The sequence below is a fragment of the Xiphophorus hellerii genome, chromosome 14, assembly GCF_003331165.1.
Source record: "Xiphophorus hellerii strain 12219 chromosome 14, Xiphophorus_hellerii-4.1, whole genome shotgun sequence".
NCBI lineage: Eukaryota > Metazoa > Chordata > Actinopteri > Cyprinodontiformes > Poeciliidae > Xiphophorus > Xiphophorus hellerii.
The window spans coordinates 22,553,081-22,566,593 of NC_045685.1; the positions used below are offsets into that span (position 1 = coordinate 22,553,081).

Here is a 13,513-nt window from a genome sequence, read left to right on the forward strand (position 1 = left end):
TTCAGCTCGGGAAAATACTTAGATAACATTTTCAGACTTTTACAGGCTGTCTAGGAACCTTGGATGCCAGTGATAAATATAAACATAACTAAAGCAGTTTGGTGCTTACCATGCAGCCTTGAGGAAAGATAAAAATCATGTCATCTGAGTATTGAAATCCAAATGTAGAGAGCAGATCCAAAATGTCCTTCTCAGTGTAGCTGCAGCTGTCATACGAGGGCAGGTTGGTGATTAGCAGCAGCTTTGGGTAAACAAAGTTCAACGGCTGAGAGAAAATAAAAGAAACAGAAACCTATTAACAGAAGGAAATACCTCGCTGGTGTTAGTGTAGCGCTTTAGCATTAGCGAAACTAATGTTTATGATTACAGGTTTAGGGCTAGCGCAGCTAACGTTTTAGCTAGTGGTGCCCACCACTGATTCACTTAGAAATAGACACTGATTAAACATATCAGTGCAAAAAACCTCCACATAATGATATAAACCAAATTAGCATTTTATTTATGTGACTTCATTAGAAAAGGTAAACTTAAGTTTAGTCAAAGTGAACAGAAAAGACAGAAGGATGAAACTGACCCTGGGCTTCAGGATGCTTGATGCCAGAACAAAGTCTGTGGATGGAGTCAAATTGTACAAAGCAGTGAAACCCAGTCCTGTAATTATCTTACCAAAACAAAATATGTCTGACAATCACCTTTGCTGTTTAGGGTTAGTTGATTCAGGTAATCAGGAACAATCCTCTCCCCAACAGTCAGCTGCTTTTCACTCTCTTCTGTTGTGGTTTCAATGGTTGGACTGGGTGGCTTTCCAGGATCTTTAAAGGATAGAAAATATCAAACAAAAATAAAAATATTAAAAAGTGCAAATTAATTTGCAGGTGAAAAGGATAAAGAGATATATTTTATATTGTCCAGTTGTCTTTACCTGTTTGATTTCTTTCCATCCTGATTGAAGCTCCAGCAGAGCTTCCTGCCGTCGGTGGTTCTGTCTGCTTTTCGTTGGACTTCAGATTCTGTGCAGTCGACTCTGGATTCGCCAAAGTTTTTATTTGGACAGAGGTCTCTGGATTTTCACTGGCCATTCGTTTCAGAGGCAAACCTGTTAAAAATCCCCCCGCTGCAGTCCCAACTTTAAGTTTTTGTTCTTCCATATTTATTGGCTCTGGCGCTCCACTTGTTCCCAACTGACCATTTTTCACATTTTCTATCTCACTACTAACTGTGTTCATTTGGGTTTGCTTTGTTGTTTCAGAGTGCGTAGGTGCAACAAGTTCTTGAAGGTTTGTTGTTGAGATTTTGGCCTTGAGAGTCTGTCTGTCAGACTCGGATGGTTTTGCTTCAACTTCTTCCGTTTTCTTGCTGCTGGGTGGAAGATTTTCACCCTGCAGTATTTTTGTTTCTGATATTTTTTTCACTTTACCCACAGAAAAGTCATTATTTTCTTTCAGCCTTAGTTTTGTTGCAGTTGGGATCTCTTCCTTGCCTTTTGATTTTTGTCCAAGGTTGCTGGGACTGAGTGTCTTTTCCAGCTTTGGAGCTTCTTTCTTGTCTTTAGCTGATTTTACAGGCTGTTTTGCTGCCACATTGACTGTTTTCACAGTTTGAACCACCTGCTTCTTGGAGACACACTTTCCTTTGGAAGCCAAGACTTTGGCTTTTTTCACAAGCTTGACTGCTGTGCTCTTTTTGGACTTTTTTTTGATAGACAAAAGCGTTTTAAGTGGCAGGAGAACCAAGTTTCTAGCAGAAACAGACTGACAGGGCACAGCGGGCTTTCTGTGAAGAAAATGAAAGACAAAAAGGTTTAAAACTGTATTAAAAACAGTCACCATCTCTTTTTCAAAGTCTTATGACTGTCATGACACGCTGGATGACACCACCAGTTGTTGACAAGCAATGCTAATCCACCTCATTTGCTTTTGCTGCTTCTCTTTAAATCTGTCTGGCTGTTTGTTAGAAAGACGCTGGAGTAGGGGATATACTCCTGAGATTTGGAGTCGCAGTTCAGATATACTCTTTTTTTATATTTTATTTATTTATTAGGCTTCTTAAACTTGAACTTGAGACTTTAGTGTGTGCAGTTGTAGACCCCAGTTGAAATGCAAAAAATGTGATGAATATCTTAAGCTACTGTATCAGTGTGATTGTGGAAGAACTTACTTAAGATTTTTCTGATCCCCTGGAGACGCAGATAAAGGTGCCTCTGAAACTCTGTCCTACAAATCAATTTATTGTGAATTGGTCAGGTTACTGGTAACATGAGAACACTAAACAAGAACAAATTTATATTAACTGCAGATACATACCTGCTTTGCAACAAATGTGAGGGAAACTCCTTTTATCTCAAGGTTTTTTGAACCTTTAACCTTGGCAGCATCTTCCTCTTTTTCAAAACACACAGTCGCCTACATGTATGGAAAAAAATAGGACTGATTTAACTACTTTCACACAAGTGCTACAAGCAGGAATAATTGGCAAGCAGTAAAAATGCAGACAATTTTAGTTTCCTCATTTTCAGAACAAATTATTTTTAGTTATACATTTTAGATTATTTCCAGTTCTTTAACTGGTCAATTTCTTTTTTCGTTTTAGTGCAGCTTCTCTTATCCTGTAATGATCTGTCATCTGTTTGATGATAGATAATCTACATCTGAAGATGTAGCTCCTGTTAGTTTACTAACCTGTTAGCTTACACAGGGTGAAGTACTCTTACTAGAAGTTTGGTTTCCATGGCCTTTTGGTTTCCATGGAAACCAAACTTCCTTTTTTTGTTTCCAAAACCAACCATGATCAAGTTCAGCCCTAATGCGTTTGAGTTTTAACACCCTGATGTACCGGCGGGACTCCTGCCGCCCCGGACGAACAACGAACCGGACACAGAGCTATAGAAGTACTCACCGGATCACGGAGTCCGACCAGAGGTAAGAGTCATTCACTGTGTCATTTATGAAGCTGAAGGTGGTGGCAGCAGCAGACACCGGCTACGGCTACGGCCAACTCTGCCCTCTTCCTCTGTTTGGTCCTCCTCATCTTCATTACCTCTTACGATTTCTACATCCCGATCGATTTTTCCGGTTCAATTTGAAAAGGCTTAAAGACGTTACTCGTCACTGTTTTGGCTGGAAAGTGCTAACGCTGTTGGACCGTTAGGCGTCATTTACCCAGAATGCATCGCAGCGTGATCAACACGGTTCGTGTGAGAACATTTTATTAAAATTGATTAAAAAAAACAAAACAGCACACAGTAGTACTACTGTACTGTTTTTACATTCAAAATAAATATTTCTCAAATAAAATCTATTTTTACAACTAATCATGGATCCTTTTGAAAGAATTTTGCATGTCTACTCAGTTTACTAGGATAGTGTGATTACTGTATGAAGAAATTAATCACATCCATAAAGGGCCTCAGTGTCTCATATTTCATAGTAATGTACAATGATCAGAAAAATTATACCTAATTTGATTGTGTGAGATTTAAATATTTTTATGTTTTTCGCCAAATTTCCTGAAACTAAGCCAATACTCTAGTTTTATGCAAATTATTTACAGGTATTAAGTAGACATAGATGGGGACTAAATAATACAGAGCCTACAAAGAATGCAAATATTCTAATTCAACTAAGCTTATTTGTAATTAGAGTAAAATATTACAAAAAATTTAAATTTTGTTGTAATTTTTTGGTTTGTTACAGGTTTGTTACATTCACAGTAACAAACCTGTGAATGTGATTTGTATCCAATTCTCTAGTTGAAACTCATGCAAAGATACCTACATTTTATCCTACATTTTCCATACCTCTTGTTTAGACTTAAACAGTAAAAGGGATTTGGTCTTTCCAAAGGACTCCATGGCTGCGATCACATCACCATGGGAGAGAGTATCAAAATTGCCTCTGAGCCTCAACATGGTTGGAGGTGATGGTTTATTGCGATGAGCAAATGGAGGCTGGGGAGAAAAGAAAGAAATAAAAGTTGAAATGTAAATTTGGCTGGCTGTTATAAAAAACAAAATAAGCTGCTTAAAGAACTGCAGCTGCTGTTATGAGTGACAAGTGATGAAATATAGCAGCTGGATTTAAATATTGTCCACAACAGGCATCAGAATCCAATATATTTGTGGTTTTCTTCCTCTCATTGCTGAGCAAAACATGAGGGTAACAGTGAAGAAATAGAAAAGTGTGTTTTCTATGATATATTGATACATATCTGCAGTCAGTTAAGGCAGTGAGGCAGCAAGAGAGTCTAAGACTTAAAGCTTCTGATGCAGCTTTCTGATTGGTTAATAGGAAACTAATGTCTGACGTACAAATATCAAGAATATGAAACCCAAACACCAACCTTGGGTATAGTCGTAGAGCGTTCCTCACTCCTTGGAAGGTTAGGTTGCACCAGATTAAAATTTCTGTCCAGCATCAACTTTGTTGGATTGAAGGAAGATGACGAGGAAGCAGATCTTAGGTTGTTGCCTACTGATGATGTGGAAGCATCCATCTTGTTGGTCATTGATGATGATTGTGATGATGAAGATGCCCGTTTTTTAGCTTGCTCAGCCAGTACAGTGCTAGCCGAAGACGCAAACACACTGGCAGTGTTTAGCTGCTCTGGCACGAAAGAAGCTTAAATAATAAACCAAAAAGAAAGTATTAGTTTTGGTGCATAACAAACCTAAAAAAATAGCAAATTCAATATAGTTCAAGTAACTCCAACTAGTATTTTGTTTTAGAAAGCATATAAAAATATTTGGTCAAGTTTGCCCAATAGACTGACTAATACTGGAAGCGTCCAATGAACTCCACGGTTTCCCTTAGAAAACCTGCTGAACCTGGTGCAAGGGGGCGATAGAGCAGTCCTCCAGCTGCCCATCATGGTTTTGTGTTAAAAAATGTTAAAAGTTACAAAAATTCAGAAGTGCATGAGCATATATAATTTGTCAAAAGGTTGGTGCAGGGATGGAGCAATTGGTGCGTTTTAATTTATCATGCGATTAATTGATTTATTGCTCATTCTGACAGGCTTGTGGCTGATATTCATCAAATATTGTAAAAACAAACCTGAATTCATGAGTTGCTTTGTTAGAATTTGTTCACTGCATGGCTTCTTTTTCAGAGATTCCTCCAGGAAAAGCTGCCGCCTATGGCTTGCACTTACTGAAGACCGCTCCACGCGCTTGTTGGATAAGCACTGCTTCCCATCATTTCCTTTTGGCGATGACTGTGCCTTGTGATTCTTCTGCGGTGAACGTTGTTTGTCATGACATAATGACCTTACTGGTCTTGTTGGAGACAACTGTTGCTCACTGCTCCTTCTTGGTGAACGTTGTCGGTCACGGCTCCTTCCTCGTGACCTCTTTCTCTCCTCACTTCTTGGAGACAACCATCGATTGGGGCTCCTGCTTGACTGCTGTTTTTCATCACTATGTTCTCGTTCTCTAGTACGTGAGAGTTGCTCTTGGACCATCCTTGCGCCAGGAGCAAGGATGGGCCTGTTGGAAGGATGCCGCAATTTCTCAGTATTTTTCCTTGGAGACGATGGTATATCAGAGCTCCGTCTTGGTAAACCAAAAGTCTTAAACCTTCCTTTTGGTGACCCTCTCTCCCAATCACTTGAATGTCTCTGATAGTTGGAGAAAATACGGCGGTTGTGCTGTGGAGATGTAGATCTAGACCGAGACCTGATGGAAACATAAAGTTCTCATTTCTAAAAAAGAATAAACGTATTATAGCAGGTTTTAATAATCTTTCATTCTTGCAAAGATAAACCTGAAACTATGGATACAAATTAACATCTTTATCTCTAAATTTAAATATTTAATTGACACAAACCTGCGACTGTGCCTGGTGCTGTGAAGTGATTGTGTCCTATTGCTCCGTGTTCCCCTTCGACCTTCAGGGCTGCAGTGTCGACGAGGGCTGTTAGAGCGAGAACTACTGCTAGTAATGGCCCTTCTATACCTAGAACTACGGCGTCGATAAGGACTTTTAGAGGAAGAACTACTGCTGGTGGAAGTTCTTCTACGCTCATAACTGCGCCGTTTGTGAGGACTTTTAGATCTAGAACTACTGCTGGAAGTGGTACTTCTATGGGTAGAGCTGCAGCGTCGGCGTGGGCTGTGAGAGGAAGACCGGGAATGAGCCCCATCACTGGTTTTCTTTTTATGATCATGGGCAGTGTGGTCAGGAGAGGAGGAAGAAATCTTGGCACTTCTAATGGCATCACTATACAGGAAAAGAATAGCGAAACTTACCATCAGTTAGAGATATATTCCCTATATGTCATTGTCATTTGTGTAAATACAGAAATATACCTTTGCCCTGGTACTTTGCCATCCCACTCTGGGTGTCTGTGGAATATTTAAGAATACTATTAAATAACATTGACTTAAGAGGAAAGGTGTAACAACAACTCCACATTTCACCACTTTATTAGAGACCCCAGGTCAATTGTTTTATAGCACAAATAGTAAATCAGCCAACCACAGGAAAGCAACTAAATTCACTTAGACTTAGTTGTGAAGGGGAAGGCAAACTCGGTGAAGTTCAAGCCAAGAACCAGAAACAGAAAAGCAAGGAGATATAAACTAGTTTAAATATGGTGGAGTTGTTAGTGCCAGATGGTCTGGTCCAAGTATTTCCAAGACTTCTGATCCACTGTGTTTAAAAAGCCATTCTCTGTTTAAACAGAATGCCTAGAACAATGGACAATATCAAGTGATCAGCTAAAGTGGTCTGTGGGTTTATGGTGCAACATAAAACAAAGCCTTTCTATAAGTCTATAGTGTCAATGATTCATTGGCAACATGTTGGACTGATGTAAAATGATTTAAAATGGCAAATTTTCATATTAGCCTCCAACAACAGATCAGAAAAGTATATCATTCCAGTACAATTTTCTTTAAAATACTTTCATTGCACTTTAATTAATATTGCTGTCCATTTACAAAAATTGTGTAAAACATTCCTCTTTAACCTAAAAATATGCCAGAAAAAAACCCAAAAGACTGACTGTTCCCGAAGACGTTTGCAGTTCCCAACGTGTAGACTGGTTTGCTGGTGGTCCGTCCAATCCTAGAGGTCACAATAACAAACATGTAGAACCGTCATTAGTATAACGTTAATTTAAAGTTTACACTGTAATTTCTCAAGGCAGAAATTTAGATATTTAGATGTTTGCTAGAGCTGACAGGCTGACTGTAAGGATAAAGTCTATTGAAAAATGCAGTAGTGTCAGAAGCCAACAGGGGAGATAAAAATATGTCCAGATCTTCCATCTTGAATGGCAACATTTCAGATTCAGGTTTGTAAAAAAAACAAACATCATTCCAGATCATAAATGCACAACATAAGAAAAAACGTACAAAAATATATAAAACATGCAATAAAATGAGACATAACTGAGAAAGTAACACTTCTTATTCTGGGTTGTAATATTACTACATACAGAAATAAGATGACCCACGTGGGGTGAGACGTGAGATAAAATGAGTGTCAAAGGTTTAGCCTATAGACCAGGGATGGGCAACTCCAGGCCTGGAGGGCCGGTCTCCTGCAACTTTTAGATCAGGGGTCTCAAACTCCAGACCTCAAGGGCCAGTGTCCTGCACTTTTTAGATGTGCCACAGGTACAAAACACTGGAATGAAATGGCTTAATGACCTCCTCCTTGTGTAAATAAGGTCACCAGAGCCTTAATGACCTAATTATTCTATTCAGGTGTGGTGCATCAGAGTCACATCTAAAAGTTGCAGGACACCGGCCCTTGAGGACTGGAGTTTGACACCTGTGTTTTAGATGTATCTCTGCTTCAACACACCTGAGTCAAATAATGAGGTCATTAGCAGGACTCTGGAGAACTTGACTGCACTTAGGAGGTGATTCAGTTGTTGGATTCAAGCGTGTTGGACCAGGGAGACATACAAGAGTTGCAGGAAACCGGCACTTGAGGACTAGGATTGCCCACCCCTGCTATAGACCATCCCAATCTTATTAGGAATTTACTAATGTAATAAAAAAAAATACAAAAATAAACCACTTGATAGTAACCCAGTTTACACAAGAAAATATTTTCCTATGACTAGTTTTGCTTCTCTCATGTCTTAACCCAGTATTTCTTTGGGATCTCCCCCTACACTAGGGCTGGTGAGCTGCAACTTATAGTTGTCTCTCTGCTTCAGCACAACTGGTTCCAATATTAGCTCATTAGCAGAGCTTTGTAGAGCTAAACTGTATGCTAGTGAAGCAGTTTCACTATGTAATTCAAGTGGGTAGGCCAAGGAACACAACTAAAAGATGCAGGACTCCGACACTTGAGGAAAGCAGTTTGAGACCACTGCCTTAAAGGGTCCTCTTACCATTCTTTACAGGTACACTTTTGTTTTTAATGACCATTTGTGAAAGCATTCCCACCTAATAGATGAATCCCTCTCTGATATTAGGACCATTTCTGAGTACTCAGCACATATTTGTAAGCAGATTCCCACACTGATGTCTTTGAACTATAAACTAAATGTCAGTGGAAATCCATGTAAACAACTTTATACACTGTGACCAAAACATAGCCTTCCATTTAATAGAGAAAGAAACAACCACCACCACAATAAGGGCTTACATATACATACATATATACATATATATATATATATACAGTACAGACCAAAAGTTTGGACACACCTTTTAATTCAATGAGTTTCCTTTATTTTCATGACTATTGATATTGTAGGTTCACACTGAAGGCATCAAAACTATGAATAACACATGTGGAAATATGCACTAAACAAAAAAGTGTAAAACAACTGAAAATACCCCTTATATTCTAGTTTCTTCAAAGTAGCAACCTTTTGCTGTGATTACTGCTTTGCACACACTCTGCATTTTTTTGATGAGCTTCAAGATTTAGTCACCTGAAATGGTTTTCACTTCATAGGTCAACCTGCCCTGTCAGGTTAATAAGTGGGATTTCTTGCCTTATAAATAGTCATGAAAATAAAGAAAACCCATTGAATTAGAAGGTGTGTCCAAACTTTTGGTCTGTACTGTATATATGAAAAGGAAAAGCAAATCACAAGCGCCAGTTAACTAGAGAAAACAATGTTTGACTCACCTTCAATTGAGAACAGTTTGTCTTGCATAAAGAACAAGTATGTGGAAACTTCCTTGGTTTGCTCACAGTACAGTCATGCATCTTGGCTAGTGACGGCAGACCCTTGAAGGTCGGAGGTTTTACTGGAGACTGGTGCTTAGATCCTTGTGTATCAGTGGTCTTGACCAGATCCACGGTTGGGACAGATGAAAAAACGACATTGTTGCCAGAATGTAGAATCGGATGTGAAACTTCTACAACAGTGGGGGTGAAAGAGGGAGCAGTAACTTGTCTCAAAGTAGTGGGCTCTGCAGGCTGCACAGCTTGTGTGATCTGCAATTTGGACTGCTTCTGCAGGTGCTTCTGCGGTGCCATCTTTGACTTTTGGTCTTGGGTTTTACTTTCTGTGTGAACAAGGACAGGTCCCCCTAAATGCACACAGTGGCTTATATTATTTGGTGTTTTTGATGTAAATGGGTGAGTTGGTGCTTTTACAGGTGGAGACCCATCGAGGCCAAACTTTGGTGATACAATGTCCCTGCTTTTATTTTGTAGAGAAAAGGCAGGGATGCTTGATTGCAAAGACTGGTTTGATTGAGTCTCCACCTGCTGGGCCGGAGCTACAATATTCCTTGTTGAGCTCAAGCAGGTAGTAGAGCCCAGCTGGTCATGTGAAGAAATGGAACTACTGGTGTTTAATTCTAGGTGTTGTTTAGGCACTCTTTCAGCCTGACTGCTAGTCTCATTGTTCACCAGCACAGTGAATCCACAACTCTGAGCCTTACTGAGAAAGTTCTCAACAGTCTTATCCTCAACATTTGTATGTTCATCCCCAGATGTATGACAAGTGATCGATGGGGGTTCATCATGTAATATCGTTGGCTTTTTCAAACTAACAATTCCACTTGAACTTGGTTGAGACATAGAGTCTGACGTGGCTGCAGGTAAAGCTCTGTTGGCGTTCTTCATACGAATCTTTTGTAAAGTGTAGGGTAGCTTCTCAGCTGTAGTTTCCTCGTCCGGGTAATTTATGAGTTCATTCAAGTCTTCTTTTTGAAATCCATAGTGCAATAAAATCTTTTCTGCTAGCCAAGGTGTGAGCACTAGCTCATGGGATAGAGGTTGGCCGATTGGTTGAGCTGCATAATAATAAGGATTTAAAGAAGACTCTGAGGAATTATCTTTATTAGAACTTCTGGAATCTGGGAAACAGTTAAAAGAACTATTCCCTTCACAAACATTGGATTGTTGATGATATTGAGAAGCTGATGAGACAGAAAAGCTTGACTCTGTTGTGGCACCTTGACCAAAAGATTGGTATGTTATTTGATTTCTGGCAGAAATATTGAAGGTACTCTGTAAATGAATGTTTGAAGTGGTTGGACCTGGTTCAGGCCTGTTGACTGCAGGCAAACTAGATCCATCAAATGACTGTCCAGGGAAGCTTATGCTGGATCCAGGTCCGAGATTAGGTATAGTCCTCCATATGGTCCCCTGTGTCTGTCCAGTAGAGAGTCCATATTGTCCCGGAGAGGCATTTACATCCCCAGAGGCAAATGGATTATACATGGGATGAGTCATGATGGTCAGCAGTTTTAATTAAGGAAATGTGATAGATTTATGGCCAAAGCAATTGGTATTGTGGATATACATGTACAGCACATAGTCCAAACAACAACACCGTGAACTTTGCTCAAAGTCAGTGCTGGGATTTCAGATCAGCCAGCTAAAAGGATGCAGCCTTTGCGATGGTCAATGAGGAACATCTTGAGATCTCTTCAGCAGCTTGTTCAGGGCCCAGGAGCTGCACACAATGCAAAATACCCTGACAGGAAAGAACAGCGAGATGGAGAGCAACAATTAATAACAATGGTTACTCAAGACAGTTTCATGTACATGAATTGGGTGGGGAGGGGAATTAATCGCCTGCCAACTTTAGTCTGCTCAAGTCATTCCTAGCAGAGACACAAGTCAAAATACAGTAAGTGAATGTTAACAAGAAGAAGGCGTTATAGGATTGTGATTCTTTCCTAAAAGTAGTTAACATTAGCATCAATGGGTGCAGGTTTCTTCCCCTCTCACCCTTTTGTAATTGTACCAGTTTCCTCATATTTCAAGTAGACAGAGATGAGATGTTAGCTTGCAGGTGTGCAAAGTAAACTCTTCCAGATCCATGGATACACTAAGATCCTGCACAATATATTGAAGTGTGTCCAATATCAAAGTGTGCAATGTCTCAACAGCAACATGATTGCTTGGATGCAATATTAGAAAATATTGCATTCACAATAACAGTTGCTATATTAATTTTCTTCTTTCTGTTCTGATCCAAGCCCCCATCATCCTATGAACTCCAGCATTTTTGGCTAGAGTTCATAGGATGATCTAGAGTTCATAGGATGAAGTTTAGATTAGACAGATGGTCTGGTGTGAACATCTGTTGCCATAAGACTGTCTCCAGCAGACTAACGATTGCAATAACATGCAAAATACAAGTTCAGAACACTGGATATATTAGCCAACAATTACTGCACTCAAATAGCCCTTTCCAATACAAATACTGCATGCACTAATACTGCGATGATGATATATTCACAACATATGTGATGGGTTCTGTGCACGGAAACTGTTGGCAATGTAGTGGAAAATTTTAAGGTTACTATGATTATGAGTAAAATAATGCACAACAGTACAGTGATTCTTGTGTTATGCATGTGCTCATGGGAAAGTCTTCTTAAGCCACTTCTCTGAACTCTGTATTACTATAAAGTTATTCTATTGTTTCTTCTTTGCACCCTCATGGCATCCCTGAATTTCCCTTATGAAAGAATATGTGTATGCTTGCAATCTGTTTTGTAACTAAGCAGATTGTTAAACTATGTGAATGGAATGAAACCCTTCCTATAAAACTGTATGCTGTGTTCTGCTCAAGACTCTCTGGTTTTTGACACAGTTTTTCCTCACTCTTTGTTAAAGACAATTTCCCCAACACCTATAAGGTCTTTGACTGCTCAAATGAACTATCATTGTTGTCTATACCCACAACTGATATATTGTGGTGATGATTGAGATCATACAGCTCAGGAGAGTGGTGAGGATTGAAGAGTAGTTAGGAAAATGCAGGTAGTAAACTAGTTGCAGGAGTTTACTACCTGCATTTTTTTTTAATGATAAAAAGCTTGTGAAATAGAGTCAAGGTCACATACAGGTTCAAGAACAAAAGATCAAAACAATTAAATGATTAAATCAGGCGAAATTTTGCAAAGAGAAACATCATGATAAATAAATTCAATACAGTCATGATCAAAGTAAACATGTTACTCCTGCCACACCAAAACCTACCACAACTTCACATTTGTTATATTTATCAGGATATGAAAGCTGTATTCAATGTTTACCAAAGTTCGATAAAGCTTTTGAAACCATTTTTATAATGTTTGAAAATGTGAAACTTTTAAGTTTGATAAAACAGCTACAAGACATCTAATAAGAGGAGATACACCTACCAAGACCATTATCTAACATCGTAAATTTACCTCAAGAATTTACTTTACTTGCACACTTTTTGGTAAGGATTTACGTTTTAAGGGTGTGCTTGGAAAAATTTTGGGGTAAGGTCAGAGATACTGGGTCTGAATAGGAAAAGAAGTGTATGAATATACACTTTATTTACTTAAGTAAATGTGGACATAAGTGGTATCACATGCTGAAGAAGACCTAAAGTAGAAGGTATGCATGAAATATTAACTCTGTAAGATGTTTACTTTGGGGAAATGCTAAATAGTTTTGGTTCTGTGACCTCAGCACTTGACACTGTTCACTACGACATACTTTTGAAATGACTGAAAAGCTTTTTACTCAAGTGAAAGTATTCATCCAAGAAATAACTCGTGTAAAAAAAAAAAAAAAAGGTAAAAAGTCTACTCAAGTACAAAGTAACTGATCAAATGATCAATGATTTAATATTTAAAAAGTACAGATGGACCAAAATATAAAATGATGTGGAAATGTTGGTATTTTAAGGACAAAAATGACAATAATTCATATAAAAACATTACAAAATCAGGCAAAAATATTTTTCTTCCAAATCAGTTTCTTTCAATAAAAAAACAAAAACAAAAAATCAACTTATGAAACTTTATGAAAACTACAGGAGTGTGGTGAATATTTGGTTAAAGCATGCTTGTTCTTCATTCAGTGAAGTTACTCACAGTGGGAAGAGAATCTAGAAATTTTAGTCAAGTAAAAATAGCGATAGTTCATAATAAATTACTCAAGTAAAAGTAAGAAAGTACAGCGTAGTAAAAAAAAAAAACTCCTAAAAGTACTTTGTTTTCCTCTAAAAACTTACTCAAGTAATAACTACCCAACTCGGGTGAAGTTTTTAGTCTAGTTGAAAGTGGTCTTACACCAGTGTTTGGAGTTTATGAGTTTATTTG

General features: G+C 38.6%; 1 protein-coding gene across 3 annotated transcripts in view; it reads right to left on the minus strand.

Moving 5' to 3' along the window:
- Nucleotides 1-13,513, minus strand: part of LOC116732250 (uncharacterized) — a 58,165-nt gene that overhangs the window by 43,490 nt on the left and 1,162 nt on the right. For all 3 annotated transcript variants that reach the window (XM_032582292.1, XM_032582290.1, XM_032582291.1), the window contains exons 2-14: nucleotides 9,096-10,899; nucleotides 7,003-7,064; nucleotides 6,305-6,340; nucleotides 5,823-6,215; nucleotides 5,052-5,671; nucleotides 4,339-4,616; nucleotides 3,797-3,946; nucleotides 2,304-2,402; nucleotides 2,158-2,213; nucleotides 923-1,773; nucleotides 693-812; nucleotides 575-609; nucleotides 110-265 (exon numbers count right to left, since the gene is read on the minus strand). In XM_032582292.1, coding sequence (XP_032438183.1) covers nucleotides 110-265; nucleotides 575-609; nucleotides 693-812; nucleotides 923-1,773; nucleotides 2,158-2,213; nucleotides 2,304-2,402; nucleotides 3,797-3,946; nucleotides 4,339-4,616; nucleotides 5,052-5,671; nucleotides 5,823-6,215; nucleotides 6,305-6,340; nucleotides 7,003-7,064; nucleotides 9,096-10,655 — 4,416 coding nt within the window. In that variant the 5' untranslated portion in view covers nucleotides 10,656-10,899. The remainder of the gene's footprint in view (nucleotides 1-109; nucleotides 266-574; nucleotides 610-692; nucleotides 813-922; nucleotides 1,774-2,157; nucleotides 2,214-2,303; nucleotides 2,403-3,796; nucleotides 3,947-4,338; nucleotides 4,617-5,051; nucleotides 5,672-5,822; nucleotides 6,216-6,304; nucleotides 6,341-7,002; nucleotides 7,065-9,095; nucleotides 10,900-13,513) is intronic.